The 20,087-nt window shown below is 37.9% G+C and overlaps 3 protein-coding genes across 3 annotated transcripts; 1 reads left to right on the forward strand and 2 right to left on the reverse strand.

The window, feature by feature from the left end:
• Positions 1-1,690: 1,690 nt before the first annotated feature.
• On the reverse strand, positions 1,691-17,622 carry LOC120426898 (tRNA-dihydrouridine(16/17) synthase [NAD(P)(+)]-like). Its single transcript, XM_039591708.2, has 7 exons — positions 17,054-17,622; positions 16,504-16,674; positions 12,678-12,837; positions 2,975-3,170; positions 2,661-2,909; positions 2,122-2,602; positions 1,691-2,042 (listed from the first exon to the last, which is right to left on the reverse strand). The coding sequence occupies exons 1-7, from the start codon at positions 17,375-17,377 to the stop codon at positions 1,794-1,796; spliced, it is 1,830 nt and encodes a 609-aa protein (XP_039447642.1). The 5' UTR covers positions 17,378-17,622; the 3' UTR covers positions 1,691-1,793.
• LOC128092725 (uncharacterized) lies at positions 15,371-15,716 on the reverse strand. The gene has a single exon (XM_052707162.1). It carries the CDS (start codon positions 15,682-15,684, stop codon positions 15,379-15,381), a length of 306 nt encoding a protein of 101 aa, XP_052563122.1. The 5' UTR covers positions 15,685-15,716; the 3' UTR covers positions 15,371-15,378.
• Positions 16,081-16,487, forward strand: LOC120426899 (uncharacterized). The gene has a single exon (XM_039591710.2). It carries the CDS (start codon positions 16,121-16,123, stop codon positions 16,424-16,426), a length of 306 nt encoding a protein of 101 aa, XP_039447644.1. The 5' UTR covers positions 16,081-16,120; the 3' UTR covers positions 16,427-16,487.
• Positions 17,623-20,087: the final 2,465 nt, after the last annotated feature.

The raw sequence follows: 20,087 nt of genomic DNA on the forward strand, positions 1-20,087 counted from the left end.
AGAACATGTTTTTTTTATAAGACAGTAAATAAGTTTTAATTATTAATACAGCCATTCCACGTCAAACAGGAAGTCTCCAAATCAAAGGTGCTCCGATTTGGCTCAAATTTGGAGTGGGTGTTCTTTGATCCAAATAGTAAGACCCGTATTTTTTTGTTTTGAACCAATTTCAGAGCGCTATGCATGTTTGGGTACCAAAAGTTGCGTTTTTTAATTAGGAAAATTTTGGTACCTACGTCCCAGGTCCCAGGTCATCGCTGAAATTTTCATGTTACCGCAGTTTTGGTGAAAAAAGTTAATTTTTTCCCGCCAAATCGGAGCATTTTTGATTTGTAGACTTCCTGTTTGACGTGGAATGGCTGAATACTCAAATTGTGTTGACAAAATACAGTGTTTTTTTTTGAATTTTTAATGAATCGTATTATGGGAATTAAACGAAGCGAAATGTATGCATTTTACACTCTACGAGAGTTTTTTTTTTGTAAAATTACAAAAAAAATTACAAAATACGGTATTTTTCGAAAATACTTCAATTTTCATAATTTGCAATATGGGTAGCAAACGAAACGAAATTTTAAATCCATTTTTAATTAGTTGAAGTTTTTTTTTGTAAAATACTAAAATTTTCACAAAACACCGTTTTTTTTCTTAAACACTAAAATTTGTATAATTTGCCATAAGTGTATCAAGTGAAGCGAAATTTTGCAAATTTTTTGACTTTTTTGCTTAAAAAATACAAAAATTTTCGCAAAAAAATAATAAAATATTTTCAATACATGTATTTTCTTTGTCCCTCCAGAATTCAAATTAAAGCGGACTTTAATTTTCGGTTTGGAACGCAGATTAAAACGCTTGATTTCGCTTCCGTTCCTGAACTTGACGTTTTAAAATCAAGAATCTGTAGAACATTGGTGGCGATAAAAACGGAATCAAGGTTATTTACAAATAAGCTGATCACATCAAAATCTCGTCGAACAGGTATTTTGTGAAAATTTGAGGATTTTACAAAAAAAAAAAGCCAAACCATCCATTTTAACGACCCCAGGTCTTTTTTGGTCTCTAGTGCAAGTTTCTGCTCGAACAAACTCTAATAAAGTGAAAATGCATACCGAATTTCGCATCGTTTCCTGCCATTATACATTATTAGAGTATTTTCGAAAAAAATGTGGTATTTGTGTGAATTTGAGTTTTTATACTTTGAAACTCACTATATTATTTACAAAAAATGTGAAGGCTTTAAAAATTAAAGATTTGGTTGGATTAAATCAATTTTAGAAATATATTAGAATCGTCCGTTATCGTCGATAAGATTATAGCCAATAGAATTGTCGAAATAACGATACGTAGTCTTATTTTTAATTGTCGAGCTTACCCTTGAAGTGATTTAGAATTTTTAAATCCAAGATGGCGGCTAAAATGGCGGTGATGATATATTGAGAAAATGCATTTGGTAATTTGATAGGCAATACATCAATTCAAATCTGACTGAATTGGGGTCGCAGAACTCGAATTTAATGTATAAAAGTAAGATATTTTTTGTTTTTTTTTTTATCTTAAATAGAAGAAAAAAGGCCCATCGAAAAAATAAATTAAATTAAGAATAGTGTAAGCATAAGCAATAAAAATGCATTTTTCTTGTTCGAGATTGTTTAAGAGTGGGCTGAAGGCGATTTCGGCATAAAAGAAACTATTCAGATTTTTAATGTATTCTTTACAAACATTTATCTAGTTATAAATTCAACCTGTTGAGTCCAGGACAAAAGAAAAACATTATCGAACCAAATCTCCAACCATCAACTCTCAATCTCCATTAGCTGCTTCTGCTCCTGTCCGTCCTTCGCCGCTGCATTGTCATCATCCTTTCCCTCATCGACAGCCTTCGCTTGCTGCTGCTGCTGCTCCAGTTTTTCCGCCTCGGTAAGCCGTTTCGCTTTATCCCGGCGGGTCTTGATGAATAATTTATGGCCCGCGCAGTCCCGATCCTCGTGGTAGCATCGAACCCGGCAGCAAACACGACACAACTGATGGTCACACTTCAATCCCTGATGGAAAATAAGAGAAGAGAAATCGGGTTAATTTATGTTGCAAAAATTCAAATTCCACATCCCACACATCAATTACCATCGGATTGGTGCAGTCGAGTTTGGTGTTTTTGCAGATATCGTCAAACCGCCGGCTGGGTTCGCGCTTCGGATCGGAGGGTAGGAGACCGGCCCGGTTTGGTCTGCGTTCGACGCGGCGCATCTTTTTCATCTTTTTGCGGGAAATTTCGTTCCCGTCCGAGTCGAGGAAGATGCGCTTTTCGCGGTTCGGATCGGCGGCGGCCCGTGCCGAGTCGACCATCTTTTGCCGGTGGACTTCCGGCGGGGCCCGGATGTACGGTTGGCACAGCCACGGTGGAAGGGCGAGGTTGTAGGTTGGTTGGTCGGGTTCGGATTCCGGCGGTTGCTCGGTGTTGGTCTCTTCGCCGGTCCAGCGTTGCAGTCCCTCGTGGAACGGCTCGTACTTGGCCTCGAGCTGCTTGACGATGGCGCGGAAATCGGCCACCGAGTGGCTGGTGGCCATTTGCTCGCGAAGAGGTCCGTTGGATTTGAGGTTCATCCTAGAGAAAACGTTTGTCTTAAAATGGTTAACTAAATTGAATGGTGTAGTTTACTCACAAATGATGAAGAATTTTGAACAAATGTCCTCGGATGTACGAAATCGGCGCAGGATATTTCTCCACAATGTCCAGATATTCGAGGGCAACGGTCCAACTAGTCGGATTGATTCCTTCGAAAAGGAACGGGTTGAACAAGTTGCCCTCCGCAGTCATAACTCCGTTCACGCCAGTTTCCTCAATGCAGCGATGAACGTCCTCAACGGACATGATGTTTCCATTTGAAAGAACCGGAATTTTCATAATTTCTCTGTAATAACCAACATTTTCCTTCAATCCAAACCCAAATCCTCAACCCTAAAAAAATCTACTCACTTCAACACCTTGACATACTTCCAGTCGGCCACACCGGTCAGCGGGCCCTTCTGGTCGCGCGTTCGGCCGTGAACGACCAGCATCTGGCAGCCGGCCGACTCGAGCATCTTTGCGTACCGGATGGTTTTGGCCATGTCCTCGAAGATGCGCACCTTGCACGTTACCGGGATGCTCAGATGCTGGTGCAGCGTGCTCACTGTGTAGGAAATTGAAAGAGGAGAAGGAAATTAGCAAGAATAAAAAAAACTAATTATTTGAAAAGTTGCGTTTTTAATTTGATGTGCAGCGGGTTTGAAGGTTAAAGTGAAAAATATGGGGACGCTTGGTCAATGACTACAAGGACTGCTCAACCGGGCGTCTCCATATTTTTATGAACGAAATAAGAGATTTAAAAGAAAGAGGAATGCAATAAATTTGATTTCTTTGAAAGTCCAATAGAGATTACAAGCATGGAGTAGAGCCATGATTATTTTTTTATTGTTTGTATCGAACGTGATCGAAAATTCCTTTCTTAGTTAGGCCGTTACAAATATTTATCAAGGTTTATGTCGCCCCCCCTCCCTACCCCTTAAAATAATTTGGTGTCTTCGGCAAAGTTGTAGGTATGGATACGGACTACACTGGAAAAAATGATACACGGTAAAAAATTTTTTGGTGATTTTTATTTAACTTTTTGTCACTAAAACTTGATTTGCAAAAAAAAAAACACTATTTTTATTTTTTTTATTTTTTGATATATTTTAGAGGACATCAAATGCCAACTTTTCAGAAATTTCCAGGTTGTGCAAAAAATCTTTAACCGAGTTATGATTTTTTTAATCAACACAGATTATTTCAAAAAAATCTAAATATTGGTCGCAAAAATTTTTCAACTTCATTTTTCGATGTAAAATCAAATTTGCAATCAAAAAGTAGTCTAGTGAAATTTTGATAAAATGTTTAAGTTAAATCAATTTAAGTTGACTTTTTTGAAAATCGTCGCTGTTTTTATTTTTTTTATTTTTAGTGCTCATATTTGCCCACTTTTGAAAAAAAATATTTTTGAAAATCTTATAAAATTCTCTATATTTTGCTTTTTTGAACTTTGTTGATACGACCCTTAGTAGCTGAGATATTGCCATGCAAAAATTTAAAAACAGGAAAATTTATGTTTTCTAAGTCTCACCCAAACAACCCACAATTTTCTAATTTCGATATCTCAGCAACTAATGGTCCGATTTACAATGTTAAAATATGAAACATTCGTAAATTTTCCGATCTTTTCGAAAAAAAATTAAACTAAGACTAACTTTTCTAAAGGGCCAAACATTCAATATTATGCACTTTTAAAATGTTAGTCTCGGTTTAAAAATTTTAAAAATATTTTTTTCGAAAAGATCAGAAAATTTCACGAATGTTTCATATTTTAAAATTGAAAATCGGACTATTAGTGGCCGAGATATCGACATTAGAAAATAATGGGTTGTTTGGATGAGACTTAGAAAACATCAATATTTCTGTTTTTAAATCTTTGCACTTTCTGTAAGTTTTTTGAAAACTTTTTCTTACTCTTGTCTATTACATAGTTATAAGTAATAATTTTTCGATTGAATTACGATGTAAAACACAGCTGAAAGGAACACCAAAACTCTGTTGCGTACCTAAATGAACTCATTGTAACTTGATTATTCACAAATAAAACCGAATTGAATTGAATAAATCTTTGCACGGCAATAACTCAGCAACTAAGGGTCGTATCAACAAAGTTCAAAAATGCAAAATATAAAGAATTTCCTCAACTACTCAAAAAACTTGTTTTCAAAAGTGGGCAAACATGGGCACTAATTTAGAAAAAAAATGCGACTATTTTCAAAAAAGTTACCTAAAAATGGCTTTAACTTGAAAACGGTGCACTTTATCAAAATTTCACTAAAGTACTTTTTGATTGCAAATTTGATTTTACATCGAAAAATGAAGTTGGAAAAATTTTGCGACCAGTATTTCGATTTTTTGAAAAAATCAGTATTGATTAAAAAAATTATAACTCGGTCAAAGATTTTTTGCACAACCAGGAAATTTCTGAAAAGTTGACATTTGATGTCCTCTAAAACATATCAGAAAATGAAAAAAAAATAAAAATAGTATTTTTTTTGCAAACCAAGTTTTAGTGACAAAAAGTGAAATTAAAAATCACCCAAAAAAATTTACCGTGTATCATTTTTTTCAGTGTAGTCCTTATCCATACCTACAACTTTGCCGAAGACACCAAATCGATCAAAAAATTCCTTCAAAAGACACAGATTTTTGAATTTTTGTAAATCATTATTGTATGGACAGCTGCCAAATTTGTATGGAAAATTATATGGACAAACTAATAATGCAAAATGGCTTCTTTGGGCACCAAAAAAATTTCAGCCGGATTAAAAAAATCAAAAATTAAAATTGCAAAAAACAAAACTGATTTCGTAGAAAATTGCTCTATAGAAATTTATTCGATTATTTATTCGGAGATTTGTAGAACACGATTGGCGAACAACTATAAATAATCTACTGTAAATTTGTTGAGGGAAAAGTCATCTTTTGAGAATGTCAATGGACACAAAGATAGACTTAACAACAAATGGACTTAGATAGACTTAGACAAAAATAAAAGGCCAATAGAACAGAATGCCCCATTTTTTTTGCAAATTTGGGACAGAATTATAATTGTGATAATATAATCTATAAAGCATTTATTAAATACACTTTTGTAATTGTTTTTTTTTTGAAATCTTGGAAATTCTGTTTTTTTTTTCTTTTTTTCACAAATTACAACCAATTTTATGTAATGATTATTGCTTTGTTTTTAACGATTTTATTACAATCTTTGACAGACAGAAAAGAAACGAGAATTGTCGAAACTGTTTTGCATCACAGCTAAGGTTGAAGAAATCGAAGAATAAAAATTTTAGAACGAATATTCCTATATTGATTCCATGAATCTGAGAAATTTTACAAAAAAGAAGTTGCCTCTTCATGCAAAGCAAAGTAATCCACTTTAACGACCCCCGGGTCTTTTGTGGTCTCTGTTGCAAGTTTCTGCTCATTTCTAGGCGTCCAAAGGTTATGTGTGGTGAGTCACCCAAAACCTCTTTTACGCAAATGGACCGACGTTTTACTTCCCCATCCGATAGAAGGCGTGGTCAGGCAAATCTCGTCTCGAAAAATGCCACCGGGTCCGTCTGGGATTGAACCCAGGCCTTACTGGGGTGAGAGGCTACCACGCTAACCACTGCGCCACCGGGCCGGCCTCTTCATGCAGTCTTCCCAAATTATGCATTTTAGCTTATCGGTTCAACAAAGCAATCCTTAGAATTTTAAATTTGTCAAGTTTCTGCAGATTATCTGCCAAAATACACACTGAGCCGCCGCCGCCGTCTGAAGCAAGAGGCCCATCATCCGTGCCTGCGGGGCCGTCTCTTAACTTTCCTGAACCAGAACCAAAACTTTCCTGAACGTGCCCTGCTTCTTTCTTTGCTACGGCTTAAAGCGTAGTAAAATTAAAGCTGTCGGTGCAAAAAAGAAGAAAAAGAAAAAGGTTTTGTCACCCGCAAGTAATTCAAAATATGCGCGTCCACGTTCACGCCCTACTAGCTTGCTTCCACTTTGGTGGTAATTTTTTGAGCGGGCTTAAAACTAATGCTTTGTGATTTTTTTAAAAATAATAAATATAAACATATAAAACTTGATTTAAATTTGTTTTACCTTCTGCACCGTTACGCCATTTTAAAAATTTAAATAATTGTGGTGAACAAAAAATAAAGAGGCAAAAAAAAACCTGAACCGAGGGGTCCATCACTAGCAACAAAAGCGTGTATACAAATACAGCAGTTGTAGTAGAGTGACAAAACGATAGAAAAAAAGATGAAAAAATTGGATAACTTTGGCCCCGCAGGGGGAGACAAACCAGATGAAACTCGGCTTCCTGGAAAAGGAAACTGCTGATGGTGGGTAAAGGAATGGAGCAAAAAAAAATCTCCTTCCGCCCGAGTAATCCCTCGGGAATATTCCAGCAGTTGTGAAAAGGACATTCAGCTTGGGCAATGCAAGTCAGTCAGTGGAGGAGCGGTTGACGAAAGGGGAACCACCAACAAGCGGGGCAAGGGAGTCGAGTGAGAAGCCTTATTGCTAACTTTGATATCAGACAGCTGACGGGTTTTACTCCTCATATACACTACGCGATAACGCTGGGGTGATGGAATCTTCCAGCGAAAGGAGGTGAAGGGCTAAAACATAAATGGAAGGGATGCTGGGGAAAACAACTAAGTGACAAATTTCGGCTTTTAGTAGTGAAAAATCCGTACCATATATCATTTTTAAAAGTTTTTAAAACCATTAAATGTTTTTGAAATTTTGAATCTGGGTTATTCTCCGCCAACTCACACAGCAGTTGTCCCGACCCCTCTTTAATTTGCGTGAATCTTTGTCCTAAGGGGTATTTTTTGTCCCTGATCAAGAATCCGAAGTCTGTTTTTTTATATATCGTGACGGAGGGGTGGTACGACCACTTGCATTGCGGCGAAAAAAGACGTTTTTCGACAAAAAACACGAAATTTTAAAATGAAATTTTTTGTTACATTTTTGTTACATGTACATTAAATTTACTTAAAATGTCATGTTCCATTTTTTTACAGTTGATTAACAAAAAATGGCAGAGTTTTTAAAACCTTTTTTTGTATTTTGGGTAATTCTCCGCCAACTCACACAGCAGTTGCCCCGAACCCTCTTCGATTTGCGTGAAACTTTGTCCTAAGGGGTAACTTTTGTCCCTGATCACGAATCCGAGGTCCGTTTTTTGATATCTCGTGACGGAGGGGCGGTACGACCCCTTCCATTTTTAAACATGCGAAAAAAGAGGTGTTTTTCAATAATTTGCAGCCTGACACGGTGATGAGATAGAAATTTGGTGTCAAAGGGACTTTTATATCAAATTAGACGCCCGATTTGATGGTGAACTCAGAATTCCGAAAAAACGTATTTTTCATCGAAAAAAACACTAAAAAAGTTTTAAAAATTCTCCCATTTTCCGTTACTCGACTGTAAAAAATTTAATGCACTTTTCGAATCTACATTGACCCAGAAGGGTCATTTTTTCATTTAGAACAAAAATTTTCATTTTAAAATTTCGTGTTTTTTCTAACTTTGCAGGGTTAGTTTTTAGAGTATAACAATGTTCTACAAAGTTGTAGAGTAGACAATTACAAAAATTTTGATATATAAACATAAGGGGTTTGCTTATAAACATCACGAGTTATCGCGATTTTACGAAATAAAGTTTTAAAATGGGAGAATTTTAAAAACTTTTTCAGTGTTTTTTTCGATGAAAAATACGTTTTTTCGAAATTCTGAGTACGCCATCAAATCGGGCGTCTAATTTTACATAAAAGTCCCTTTGACATCAAATTTCTATCTCATCACCGTTTCAGGCTGCAAATTATTGAAAAACACCTCTTTTTTCGCATGTTCAAAAATGGAAGGGGTCGTACCGCCCCTCCGTCACGAGATATAAAAAAACGGACCTCGGATTCGTGATCAGGGACTAAAGTTACCCCTTAGGACAAAGTTTCACGCAAATCGAAGAGGGGTCGGGGCAACTGCTGTGTGAGTTGGTAGAGAATTACCCCAAAATAAATGTCCTTGTTTGTTTTTCCAAAAAAACCATTTAGCTTATTAAGTTTTTTCATACAAGCTTTCATAATTTTTTTCGAGCTGACTGGTATTTAAATATATAAAAATCTTAAACTTGAGAAGAAATTTTATGAGCGATTTGGTGTCTTCGGCATGTAATTAGTTGGTGACAATGAAAGCAAGTATTTTTCTAACAAAATTGACTTTTTTAAAAGCTGCCTGAGCAACCAGCAACAAAGTTCAAAAAAGAAAGCAGAAAGATTTTTTCAAGTTTTTTTTCCAAAAAAACAAAAAAAAAATGGTGTTGTTTGTTATACAATATTTCTGGATTTTTTTAAAAGGTCCAAAAAATCTATTTTTTTGTTTTGCTTTTTGGGTGTTTTTGAAACCACCTTGAGTCAGGAGTATTCAAAAACACACAAAAAGCAAATAAAAAAAGGTTATTTGGACCTTTTAAAACCTAACTCCTGATTTAAGAATTGCAAAAATATATTTTTTCGTAAATTTAAACCTGAAAGTACCTTTGACTTGAAACTATGCATTTCATTAAAAAATAATTAAGAGATTTTTTTTATTGAGCCAACAAAAAATCATTCAAAGCCTTCCGAAATTTTCTAAAAAATATATTTTCCCGCAAATCATAAAAATAGATTTGAAAAAGAAAATATATATTTTTTCTGAGTAGTCCAGGACCTAAAATTTTACCAAGAAAATGGAAAATTTTGGGAAATTACTCAATCCATTTTCCCATGATTTTTTTTTATATCCCCATGTAAAAAGTGATGAACATAAAAATCCAAAAATAGGACAATTTTTTATCTGTTTGAAATGAAACGAGAATTCAAACCAAACAGTGCTAATAACTTGGAAAAAGGAGCGATTTATCATATTGCTTATTTCAATTTCAATTCGGTTTTATTGGTGAATAATCAAGATACAATAAGTTCTTTTGAGGTTCATTACAGAGTTTTGGAGTTCCTTTCAGCTGTGTGTTACATCATAATCCATTTTCGAACAATTGTTGCTTGTAGTTAAAGGGTTACCGAAAGTAAGAAAAAGATAAGAAAAAAAAACTTACTAAAATTGCAAGGGAAAGGGGATAGAAATAGAGAAAGCTTAAAACTAGATCACAATTTTTTATCCTTTATAGATGTGCTTGATCATCAGCTCCCCGAGGGCCAGAAATTGCTCCGCCTTGTTACGGCAGTTCCGAAACCGCGTCATCATCTCCCCCGCGAGAGCAAAGAACTCCGGCAGGGTGAAGAGATCTTCCCCGGTGACTCCTTGCTGGGTCGCATCGCCGCTACCGGCAGCGACCACGCTCGCAAACGACCGCCCCCATCCAGGAGGGAACGCTGGGTTGTCCGCTGGAACCGTACGCTGGCCAGCTGCAGGAACGGCTGCGCTCGTACTTCGCTGAGGAGGATGGGACGCTGCTGCTTTCTTCTTCCTCTTTTCCTGCTCCTCGAGGTAGGACTTCCGCGCGACGCATCCGCGGTAATTACCGGTATGGTTACCGCCGCAGTTCGCGCACTTTACGCGCGGCTTGGTTTGTTCTGCATTTTCCCCCAAGTCCGCCTTTCGTGGCAGTGCGCACGCCTCCGAGAGGTGTGACTCACCGCACTTCACGCAGCGGGGCCGGAGGTTGCAGTTCCGCGAGCCGTGGCCGAATTTCTGGCATCGGTGACATTGCGCTGCGTCCGTCGGATTTTTTGAGTAAAACCGCCAGTTTACCCAAAAACCGTCCAACGCCTTAGTCCGCCGCAGGTCTTGAAGTTTGACGGTGCCACGATCGAAGTACAACAGGTACAGTGTGTGTATACCTGTGACTGTTGTCTTCCGCGAGAGGACTTTTATGTCTCGCGGCGTTATTCCGACACCCGAGAGGTGCTCCTTGAGGACGGAGGTCGGGCGGTCTTGGTACCCCTGCAAGACGATCTTAACAGCGGTCTTCTGCACGGGGTCGAATGTGTAGAATTTGAAGTTTTTACGCTTCAATTTCTCCACAACCAGGTCGAAGTTCTTTTGGTCAAATGTGAACACTTGCACTGACGATTTACCTATTTTGAGGCAGTACACGAGGCCTTCCAGCTGCTCGTCAACATCGTCCGCCAACGTGTCCAAAACGAAAATTGGTGGTGGTCGTCGTTCCTTTGGAGTAATTACTTTTTTTGGCGAAATCACTTTCTTCCGTGCACAACCATCGTCGTCGTCGTCGTCGTCGGTAGTGCTACCGTCGGTGTTGTTGTTGTTGCTTTCCTCGTCACTCAGTCTCGCGAACTTGTTACTGGTGGGAATGTTGGCGGATGTTGAAGCGCCATCGGTCGACGGATTGCCGGAAGTAGCTGAACGGAGCCTAATAGGGCTGCGATCCTGGACGCGGTAATTAGCGTGTAATAATTTCGGGTCGAATCCTTTGGCGCACACACTCCCCGGCGCGATGGCGGACGACGCGGCGTTGGGTTGTTTACCTTTTTGCACACGGCCGGTAGACGAACTTCGCGGGTTTTTCGAGGCCGCACTCGAACTGCCACGGCCTCGGCCGGCCCTTGGCATGCTGCAGGAGCAAACTCGCGGCTAATCCCGGTAAATTACGGCGAAAAATTTCGAAAAAACGATGGAGCACTGAGCACTTCACTGCTGCTTGCACTCGTGCATACACGGAGGGTCTTTTGACCATATTGCATATAGATTCGTTTTGGAGTGCAAATTTGGTTATGCATCTAAATAAAAACTAAAAAAAAAGTTTTTCCAAAAAAAAAAAACAAAAACGATAGTCTGGCCTCGCAAAAACATAGTTAAAAATTAGAAGGATTCTTCTTAAACTTTCAATCGCAAAAGGCAAAAATGGGATCAGCGCGAATATAGTCGTAAATGAATGGCAATTTTTGTAGGTTTTTTGAATTAATTTCTAAAACATACCATAAAAAAATAAGGAGATCTAGAGAATTGCTCCTAACTAAAAAGGTTATAAATAAAAATTCAAGGTTAAGTCTACTCAACTGAATTTACGTAAATTCAAAGCCCAGTACGATCAACTCTCCCCTACACTCCATAAAACCGGAAGGATTCGTTTTGATGGAAGGGGAGTTGAAAAGAAAGACTTTCTTTTTGCACTACTTGTTGAACGTTCTATATACTGCTGCTGATGGCTGGCTGTTATTTTATATCTTGCGGTGTGGGAAACTGTTACTGGCTGGCTGATGCTGGAACCAAATGTTTAGCAAAATATGGGAGGGTGTTTTTGGGTAGCGGGGGAGGAAGATTGGCGACGACAGGCAAAAGTTTATCATAAACAAGGATGTCCAATCAACTTGTTTTACACAATCCATTTAGGGGTGCGGTGCCAGATGAAACCGGTGTACCAGATTGATGCTTCCGTGTCAGTTTGCTGTCCATCACCTTTGGGCGAGGACACATTTTGATCGCGGGGACAGGTGTGATCAATAAATAACACGACGGGGACGGAGAAAAGGTTTTCGCTTTTACAGTAACGATGATTGATTTCTTTCAATGTGCACGTGATTAGCTTTAGTCAGAGGTGCTTAATCGTTAGATTGATGAGTGAATTAAGGCGCTTAAGATTAATTTAGGCTTAATCGTAATAAAACCGATTAGGTTATTTTTTCGATTAGTTTTCATGATATTGACTAAACGTGACACGGTAACCGTACATTTTATTCATAGTTCACCCACAGTATATTTGGTGTAGATCAAAGCACCCAAATTTGACCTTCTTGCACGTGCTCTTCCCTTAAATACAAGAAAGGGAAATCCAACTAAAAGTTTTACTTTATCCGTAACCCAATTACCATCCAATCAAAGTTTTTTGTCCCCACTCCTCAGGCTTATCGAATCGATTGTATTGGAAAAAAAAGTTGATTATGCCGCCCTTAATCCCGAAGGCGTATCCCCCTAGAATTTATCACCCCCTTTCCCTTTAGTACATAACTCCACTATAGTTACTATACGTGCCCTCTACCAAAACAACAACAACAACTAAAAGGGTGGGGCCGTAGAAAAAGAAGACTGCAGCAAAATCAAATTTCACGCTTACCGATTTTCTTAAGCAGATCCCATTCGTCCTGCAGGAAGGCCCCGTAGTGGCCACGCTTGGCAATGGCCTGCGGGCACCCGAGATTGATGTCGATGGCGTCGCAGTGGTCCTGGGCGAGCAGGCCCGCCTCGAGCAGCACCTTCGGGTCGTTGCCGCAGAACTGGAAATGAGAGAGGGGTAGAGGAGTTGTTGTGGGAAATATGTTTAGTTGGATAGGTACATCTAGAGTCTGCAAGGGCTGATCGACCGTGCGTCTCCATCAGAAAAAAATGAACACAATCAATTGATGAAAATACATGGGGATATTCAGTGCTTGCAGTGATAAATGCCTGGACGTTTGGAATTCACCAGTTGTTTGTTTAATTAGGTTTATCATTTATGTACTTTGTCTATTAACTGTTTTTGCATTTTTTTCTCAATTAGTCCATTGCAAATATTTTTTGAAGTTTATGTCCCTCGATTCTGACCAAAAAAAAAAGAGTTGATTTGGGCCGTCGAGTTGACCTCGAACTTCGAGTTTTCTCCTTCGCGCGCGTGTGTTAAAAAAACTGGACTCAATTGATAAAATTACGTACAGTCTCGCAGTAAAATTTGTTTTTGTTCCATGCGACATAAACTTTGAAAAATATTTGCAGCGGCCTTACAGAAAACATAATTTCAGATATTTTCTAAAAGGTTTAACAATATTTAAGATTTTTTTTAAATAGCTGCTTTGAAACATCAAAAGCGTCGTAAATTTTGAAATAGGTAACAAATGATATTTAGTTGCATTTTCGGATTTTATAGATGCGAAATCACAAAAAAAAAAAATATTATAAAGTTGATTTATTCTTCCTTCGCACAGTTTTGGCAGCTACCCAAAAAAAATGGTAAAATATTCAAAAATCTTTATCTTGGGAAGAATTTTCTGATTAATTTGAAGTAAATAGTAAAGTTGTAGGTATTGACTAGAATTATTCGGATAAAAAGCTTTTCATGTTGTATATGTTTTGATGTAAATTAAAATGTGCCGTTTTAGAGTTATTGCCACTTGTTCAATTTTGAGATAAATTTTCAAATATTTTAGAGTTTTTTTGATAGGTTTTAATGTTTTATGAAAGTACTAAAAAGAAAAAAAACTCTAGTATTGTTCTTTTCGTACCTAAGATACAGATGGTTTCAACATTTCAATGAAATTTGTGTTTCAAAATGTTTTTCAATAATTAGTTTTCAAAATATCTAAGTTTATCTACAGGAGAACACATTTTTTTCGCGAGTAAAAAAAAAAAATTTGCGGCAATGGAATTTCTCAAAAATTCAAAATATGTTTTTGCAATTCCGTCGTGAAACTACTTACTTTTCCTGTCATTCTTGAACGACGAAATAGCATACTTTTCTGTACCAAAAAATAACAGAATCGAATAGCAACACTTTTCAAAATAAATGCTGAAAAGTTCTTCTTTTCAGCACTAAAATGGGTGCTGAAAACTTTTCAGCACTTGTTTCGAAAAGTAACACTTTTCAACATTCTTTTGATTTAAACGATTTATTGACAAAATACATGTAAATTTTACTTAAAATTTCACTCAATGGGTGTTTTTCGGAATTGCAAAAAATGTTGTATGGTATGTTGTATATACGTTGCAATACTTGATTTTTTCAGCACTCGGTGAACCTCGTTGGATAAATGTACGACTCGTGCTGAAAAAATCCTCTTTTTGCAACTTGTTGCATAAACTACTATTCAACTATCTCAAACATGCTAAATATATTTATTAACGCAGGAAAATGCTTTATTGTTTTCAGTCGATTACACTTCTATTTCCATGAATTTTGAAGTTTATTGACATAAAAATTAGAACGGCCTTAACGTAAAATACATTTTTGCAATTCCGTCGTGAAACTACTTACTTTTCCTATCATTCTTGAACGACGAAATAACCTTCTTTTATGTACCAAAAATAACACTTTTCAATATAAATGCTGAAAAGTTCTACTTTTCAGCACTGAAATGGGTGCTGAAAAGTTGAACTTTTCAGCACTTGTTTCGAAAAGTAACACTTTTCAACATTTTTTGACACAAAATTTCACTCAATGGGTGTTTTTCGGAATTGCAAAAAAATGTTGTATGGAACTCGTTGCAAAACTTGATTTTTCAGCACTCTTCGTATTTATCCAACTCGGTGAACCTCGTTGGATAAATGTACGACTCGTGCTGAAAAAATCCTCTTTTTGCAACTTGTTGCATAAACTACTATTATTTGAATTTTAAAATCAAGTCTAAGTCTTAAAATGGTCAATATACATAATAGGGAAACTATGCCCTTTATCAGCCTATTTCTTTTATCGGCCTATCAGCACTTTGATCATGAATTACAGCTTTTATAAAGTGTTTTTGACTGTTCCAAACTTATAAATAGCTCAAATAAAAGTGAGCAAGTAACTCTCCATTGTTGATACATCTGAAAATGTTAATTTAAAAGCGGCAAACGGCAAAAGTTATGAGAATTGGTCGAACGGCTTAGAGTGATTAAAATGGGTATATTTCCCCTATTTAGCAATTTTTAAATGAAAGTCTTAAAATAAATATACAATATAAAAAAACATGACACCAACCGGCATCTTCTTAGACAAGGAAAATTTCGGATAATATAAGCGATCTGATGTTATTAAAAATTCATCCAATTTATTGTCCAAAGATCAAAACTCAATCCAATCTAGTTTACAGCCAGTACTTGTTGTATCCATAACCGCCATAATTCCACGCTCCGTTCTCGACGACCTTGGTCACAACCGGCGCCGCCTGGTATCCCCAGGTCTTTCCGTACACTGGCCAGCTTCCGTAGGTTCCCGGGTAGCCGGCATAGCCTCCCAGCACGGCGGACTTTCCGTACACACCTCCGTAAGCTGGCCAAACCGAGCTGGAGACGGCCGGAACAGCCGCAGAGTAGGACACCACACTTGGAAGGTAGGATCCGTTAACAGCGACGGCCAGAGCCAGAGCCAGGACTGCGATGATGAACTTCATGGTGAAGATAGTTGGTTTACAATGCTTCTGATTGTAGTGAAGTGAGTTTTGCTAACTGTTGACTTTTGGAGGTTTGTTGGTCACTTTATATATGAAACATATTGAAAAAAGTGCATTCAAGTAAATGTACGTGTTTAGATTCACTTTGATTTGTGGTGTTCAAAGTTTCAGTGAAGGTGACGGTCATCAAGTTTGTCTTGCTTGAGTGATTTTCGATGACTGTGCAAGGAAGATACGTAGACTTGCACTCAACGAAGCGTAGCTGTGGTATCCAATCTATTCCAGAAAATTTATTGGTCTAATTGTTGCGACAATTATCCTTTCACAATCAGACCTAATCGTATATAAAGCATTGGCACAACTTTTCAAGCCATCAGTTAGCACAAAGTTCTCAGTTCACTACAATCAGAAGCATTGTAAACCGACTATCTTCACCATGAAGTTCATCATCGCAGTCCTGGCTCTGGCTCTGGCCGTCGCTGTCAACGGATCCTACCTTCCAAGTGTGGTGTCCTACTCGGCGGCTGTTCCGGCCGTCTCCAGCTCGGTTTGGCCAGCCTACGGAGGTCTGTACGGAAAGTCCGCTGTGCTGGGAGGTTATGCCGGCTACCCGGGAGCATACGGAAGCTGGCCAGTGTACGGAAAGACCTGGGGATACCAAGCGGCACCAGTTGTGACCAAGGTCGTTGATAATGGAGCGTGGAACTATGGCGGCTACGGATACAACAAGTACTGGCTGTAAACTGGATTGAAGTGATGACTTTGGATTTGTGAAATAAACAGTTTTGAAAGGCAAAAAAAAACTCTTTGTCATTTTACCTGTATGATCAGCGGTCGATCCTCTGGGCACGTTTGCAGCGAGTCTTTGCGGTACTTCGGATCCTTGGTGAAACAACTGCTGTGGAACATGGGCGAATAGCAAAGCTGGGCACCGTGCCGGCGGCTCAGCAACCGCCAGGCCAACTCGCTGGCATCCACCATCGGGGCCACCTGTTTGTGGATGAGATGGCACGTGTATTAGTACTAAGAGGGGGACAAATTTATTGCTCCATTGGGATTGGAGCTCATTTAGGGGGTGACCACGTTTAGGTTGAATTAGGTTAGCTGAAAGGGTCGAATTTTGCTAAATGAGACTGAAAGTGAAACAAATCTCTACTTGGGGAAACATTTGTTGTATGTAGTGTTGCCAAATAAGTTCAAATTAATTACTTCTTAAAATGCTCTCATATAACCTCTTAAAATCTATTACCATCAGTCATTTCCTCGAACTGTTTACCCCACGAAAGATTTCTACGAAAAATGCCACCCGAAACGTTTGAACTCCCTCCCCTCACTCTTCAACTTAGTACTGAAATGCGCATCCACCTACCACATATTTCGGCGAACCCAAAATTTTCTCGTAAAACTCGAATCCGGCCAGCTTGGGTCGCTGCTGTCTAGTGGCCACCACGGCTTGTTTTGGTGTCCTTTTGGCTGTTTTCACGTCGAAAGGTGTTTCGCCCGTAGATTCCGGTAAAGTGTTTTGGGATGATGAAGTCGCTTCTGGCCCTTGGGGCATCGTCGTCGGTCCTGCCGTTGACATCGAGGATGACGATGACGTTGATGATGATGGGGCCGGTGGCAATGAAGCAAGAGTTGTGCCGGGATGTTCCTGCTGACGGTTGAAATCGCTGTCGTCGTTACTGGTAACCATAATCTATTGTTCCGCCGAGAGCTTGAATGCGCCGGAAATCCTTTTAAGGGTCAGAGTGGGATAGTGCGATCGCACACGCACACGCTGGCAGTAGCACCGTAGGGCAGCTTTCGGGATCTTTGCGACTGTTGCTTGCGTGGATGAGCAGAAGTGGCCGGAAGTGCTGACAGCGCTGTTTACATTTGGTGCGTCACTTTCCGGTGAGTAACGGCAGGAACGTGATGATTGATCCGGAGGGAGTTTTCCTGGAACAAATGACAAAAAAACCTTTTTAGAGATTTTGTTTCCTCTTTGAAGAAAGGCAATAAAAATCATTAAAAAAAACTAAAAATAATCAGAATCTTGATGCAAAAAGTGTGACGATTGCTTATGGCAGTTATGATACTGACACAAATTGCAAATTTATTATTTCCTGTGATTTTTACGTCTTTTCTAATTTGTGATCCTGTAGATTCAATTGGAAATAGGCAAATTACAAAAATAAATTGTAAATAATTTACAATGTATTGTAAATAATTTTCAAATATTGTAGAACATTTTACAAGATTTTTTAAAGTAACAATTTATTTTGTGCAACTTCATTGTTACTTTCTTTTCCTATATTTCTGCAGTGACGAAACGGAAAATTTCAGCTTTTAAGACATTATTTTGACGGTGGCTTGAACACTTGCGATGAGCAAACAACATTCCAATAATCACTGTGATTTTCTTGAATTAATTCGTTAGCATCAAACAGTCAAAAATCTTGAACACATTCATCATACAAAAGATCCCATTTCACAGAATTAACAGGGAAGGAAGGATGCCTGGACATACCGTACCAAACGCTCCTGATCAGTTCTGGTTGGGTGTGAGAGTGTAAATAATTATTTTTCAAATTTACATTGATTACACAAAAAAAAACTGTGATAGAAAAGTGTTCCCCGCGATCAATTTTTGACAGTTCGACACCAACGAATTATGTCAGGAAAATCTATATCGGTTGATCCAAATCAGTTTATTAAAGCAATTACTAACTTATTTCTTTAAGTATTAAACTTAACCCATATTTATTTTTTAAATGATTTGACAGCAATTATTCTTTTTAAGCTCAGCCAAAATGTATTAGCAAATTTTCATTTCAAATGAGCAAACCCTATTTACAGTTGTGAATGCTTCAGGAATTAAGATTGTTTAAATCAAATCTTGAGATGTAATTTTCAGGAAATGGTGTGTGTGTGTGGTCCTATCCAATACCCGCTGGCCGGCAGCGAAATTATGGGATCAGGCTTGGAATATGCTGATACAGCTTATCTCAGTCCCGGGTATTAGGAGGTGACAGCCCACGCGCTGCTTCCAATGACCCATTTCAGAATGGCAGAGATCCTAGCGGCCCAATTCCGAAGTCATTGGGCATTGTCTGGCCCCGCCTAAACATAGAGCAAAAACCAGACGGGAACTCGATCTATCTTTAAACTTCCAATCCCATAAGGCAAAACAGGGATCAGCACGTATTTAGTAGTAAGCATGTTTGAATATTTTATAACACATCAATTAGGTCCACAATGGACCGATCTTACCAGGTTCTCTCAACTCGTATGACTTGGGAACTGCACAAACATAAGCGCCAAAGATCGCGACACGAACGAGCAAGAGCGCCACCGATCGAAGATGGCCTTGCTTCTGCGAGGACGATGACGGAACTGGCCACTTTGACTTTTTCTTTCACTCCATGTTATTTTCAGGAAATGGTGGTTCAATATGAACAGAAAATTGAATTGAATTAAATTAAGTTAATTTTTTTTTATTTATTCATTTATTATTTTTAAAATATTGATGCCAAAAATAGGATATTTTTTTCTTTTGCTTGAAATTAAATTTGGGAATTCCCGGTTTTGATTTTAATTTCAAATCGGCCGATTTCGATCATTTTTCTGTATTTTTTATTTGGCTCGAAGACCTTCCTTATGACCAAAAAAGCTATTTTGTGTCATTGGTTCACCCATACAAGTCTCCATACAATTTTGGAATCTCTCCATACAAAAATGGTACGTAAATATTGAAACATCTTTTGAGTGAATTTTCTGATTAATTTGGTGTCTTCGGCAAAGTTGTAGGTATTGTTGAGGACAATTTAGAAAAAATAGGTAAACGGATAAAATATTGCTGATTTTTAAATTGATTTTTTTTTCACAAATGCTCAATTTCCCAAAATACGTATTTTTTTATTTGTCAGATTTTTTATATGTTTTAGGGGACAAAATCCCGCAACTTTTGAGCCATAGAGAAGTATCGTCAAAAAATCTGGCGCCGAGTTATGAATTTGTGAAAAATACCAATTTTTGGAAAAATTCGAAATATTATTAAAATTTTTAAATTGTTTATACAGCAATTCCCCACGAAAACAGCATGATTCGAAAAGTTGCGTCTTTTAATTACAAAAATTTTGGTACCCTAACATGTATAGGTCATCGCTGAAATTTTAAAGTTATCGCAGTTTTAGTGAAAAAAGTCGATTTTTTCCCGTTTTCGTCATTTTCCCATTTTTGCGCGTGGCGCGTCGAAAAACCCAGTTTTTATTTTCAAAAAATCGTATCTCAGAGTATCGAAAACATAACTTCACCATTTTTTGATATGTTATGTGAAATTTTCCGAGGAATCCGATGAAAATATTTTCAGACATAGGCTCTTTGGTCCCGAGACCTTCAAAACAGCATTTTAAGTTTTCATA

The sequence above is a fragment of the Culex pipiens genome, chromosome 2, assembly GCF_016801865.2.
Source record: "Culex pipiens pallens isolate TS chromosome 2, TS_CPP_V2, whole genome shotgun sequence".
In the NCBI taxonomy this organism is placed as follows: domain Eukaryota; kingdom Metazoa; phylum Arthropoda; class Insecta; order Diptera; family Culicidae; genus Culex; species Culex pipiens.

Coding starts and splice junctions, on each gene's coding strand:
- LOC128092725 (XM_052707162.1), bottom strand. CDS start 15,684: ATGAAGTTCATCATCGCAGTCCTGGCTCTGGCTCTGGCCGTCGCTGTT.
- LOC120426899 (XM_039591710.2), top strand. CDS start 16,121: ATGAAGTTCATCATCGCAGTCCTGGCTCTGGCTCTGGCCGTCGCTGTC.
- LOC120426898 (XM_039591708.2), bottom strand. CDS start 17,377: ATGGTTACCAGTAACGACGACAGCGATTTCAACCGTCAGCAGGAACAT. Junction 16,675..17,053: donor TGGGTTCGCCGAAATATGTG/GTAGGTGGATGC, acceptor ATCCACAAACAG/GTGGCCCCGATGGTGGATGC. Junction 2,910..2,974: donor AAGTATGTCAAGGTGTTGAA/GTGAGTAGATTT, acceptor TGGTTATTACAG/AGAAATTATGAAAATTCCGG.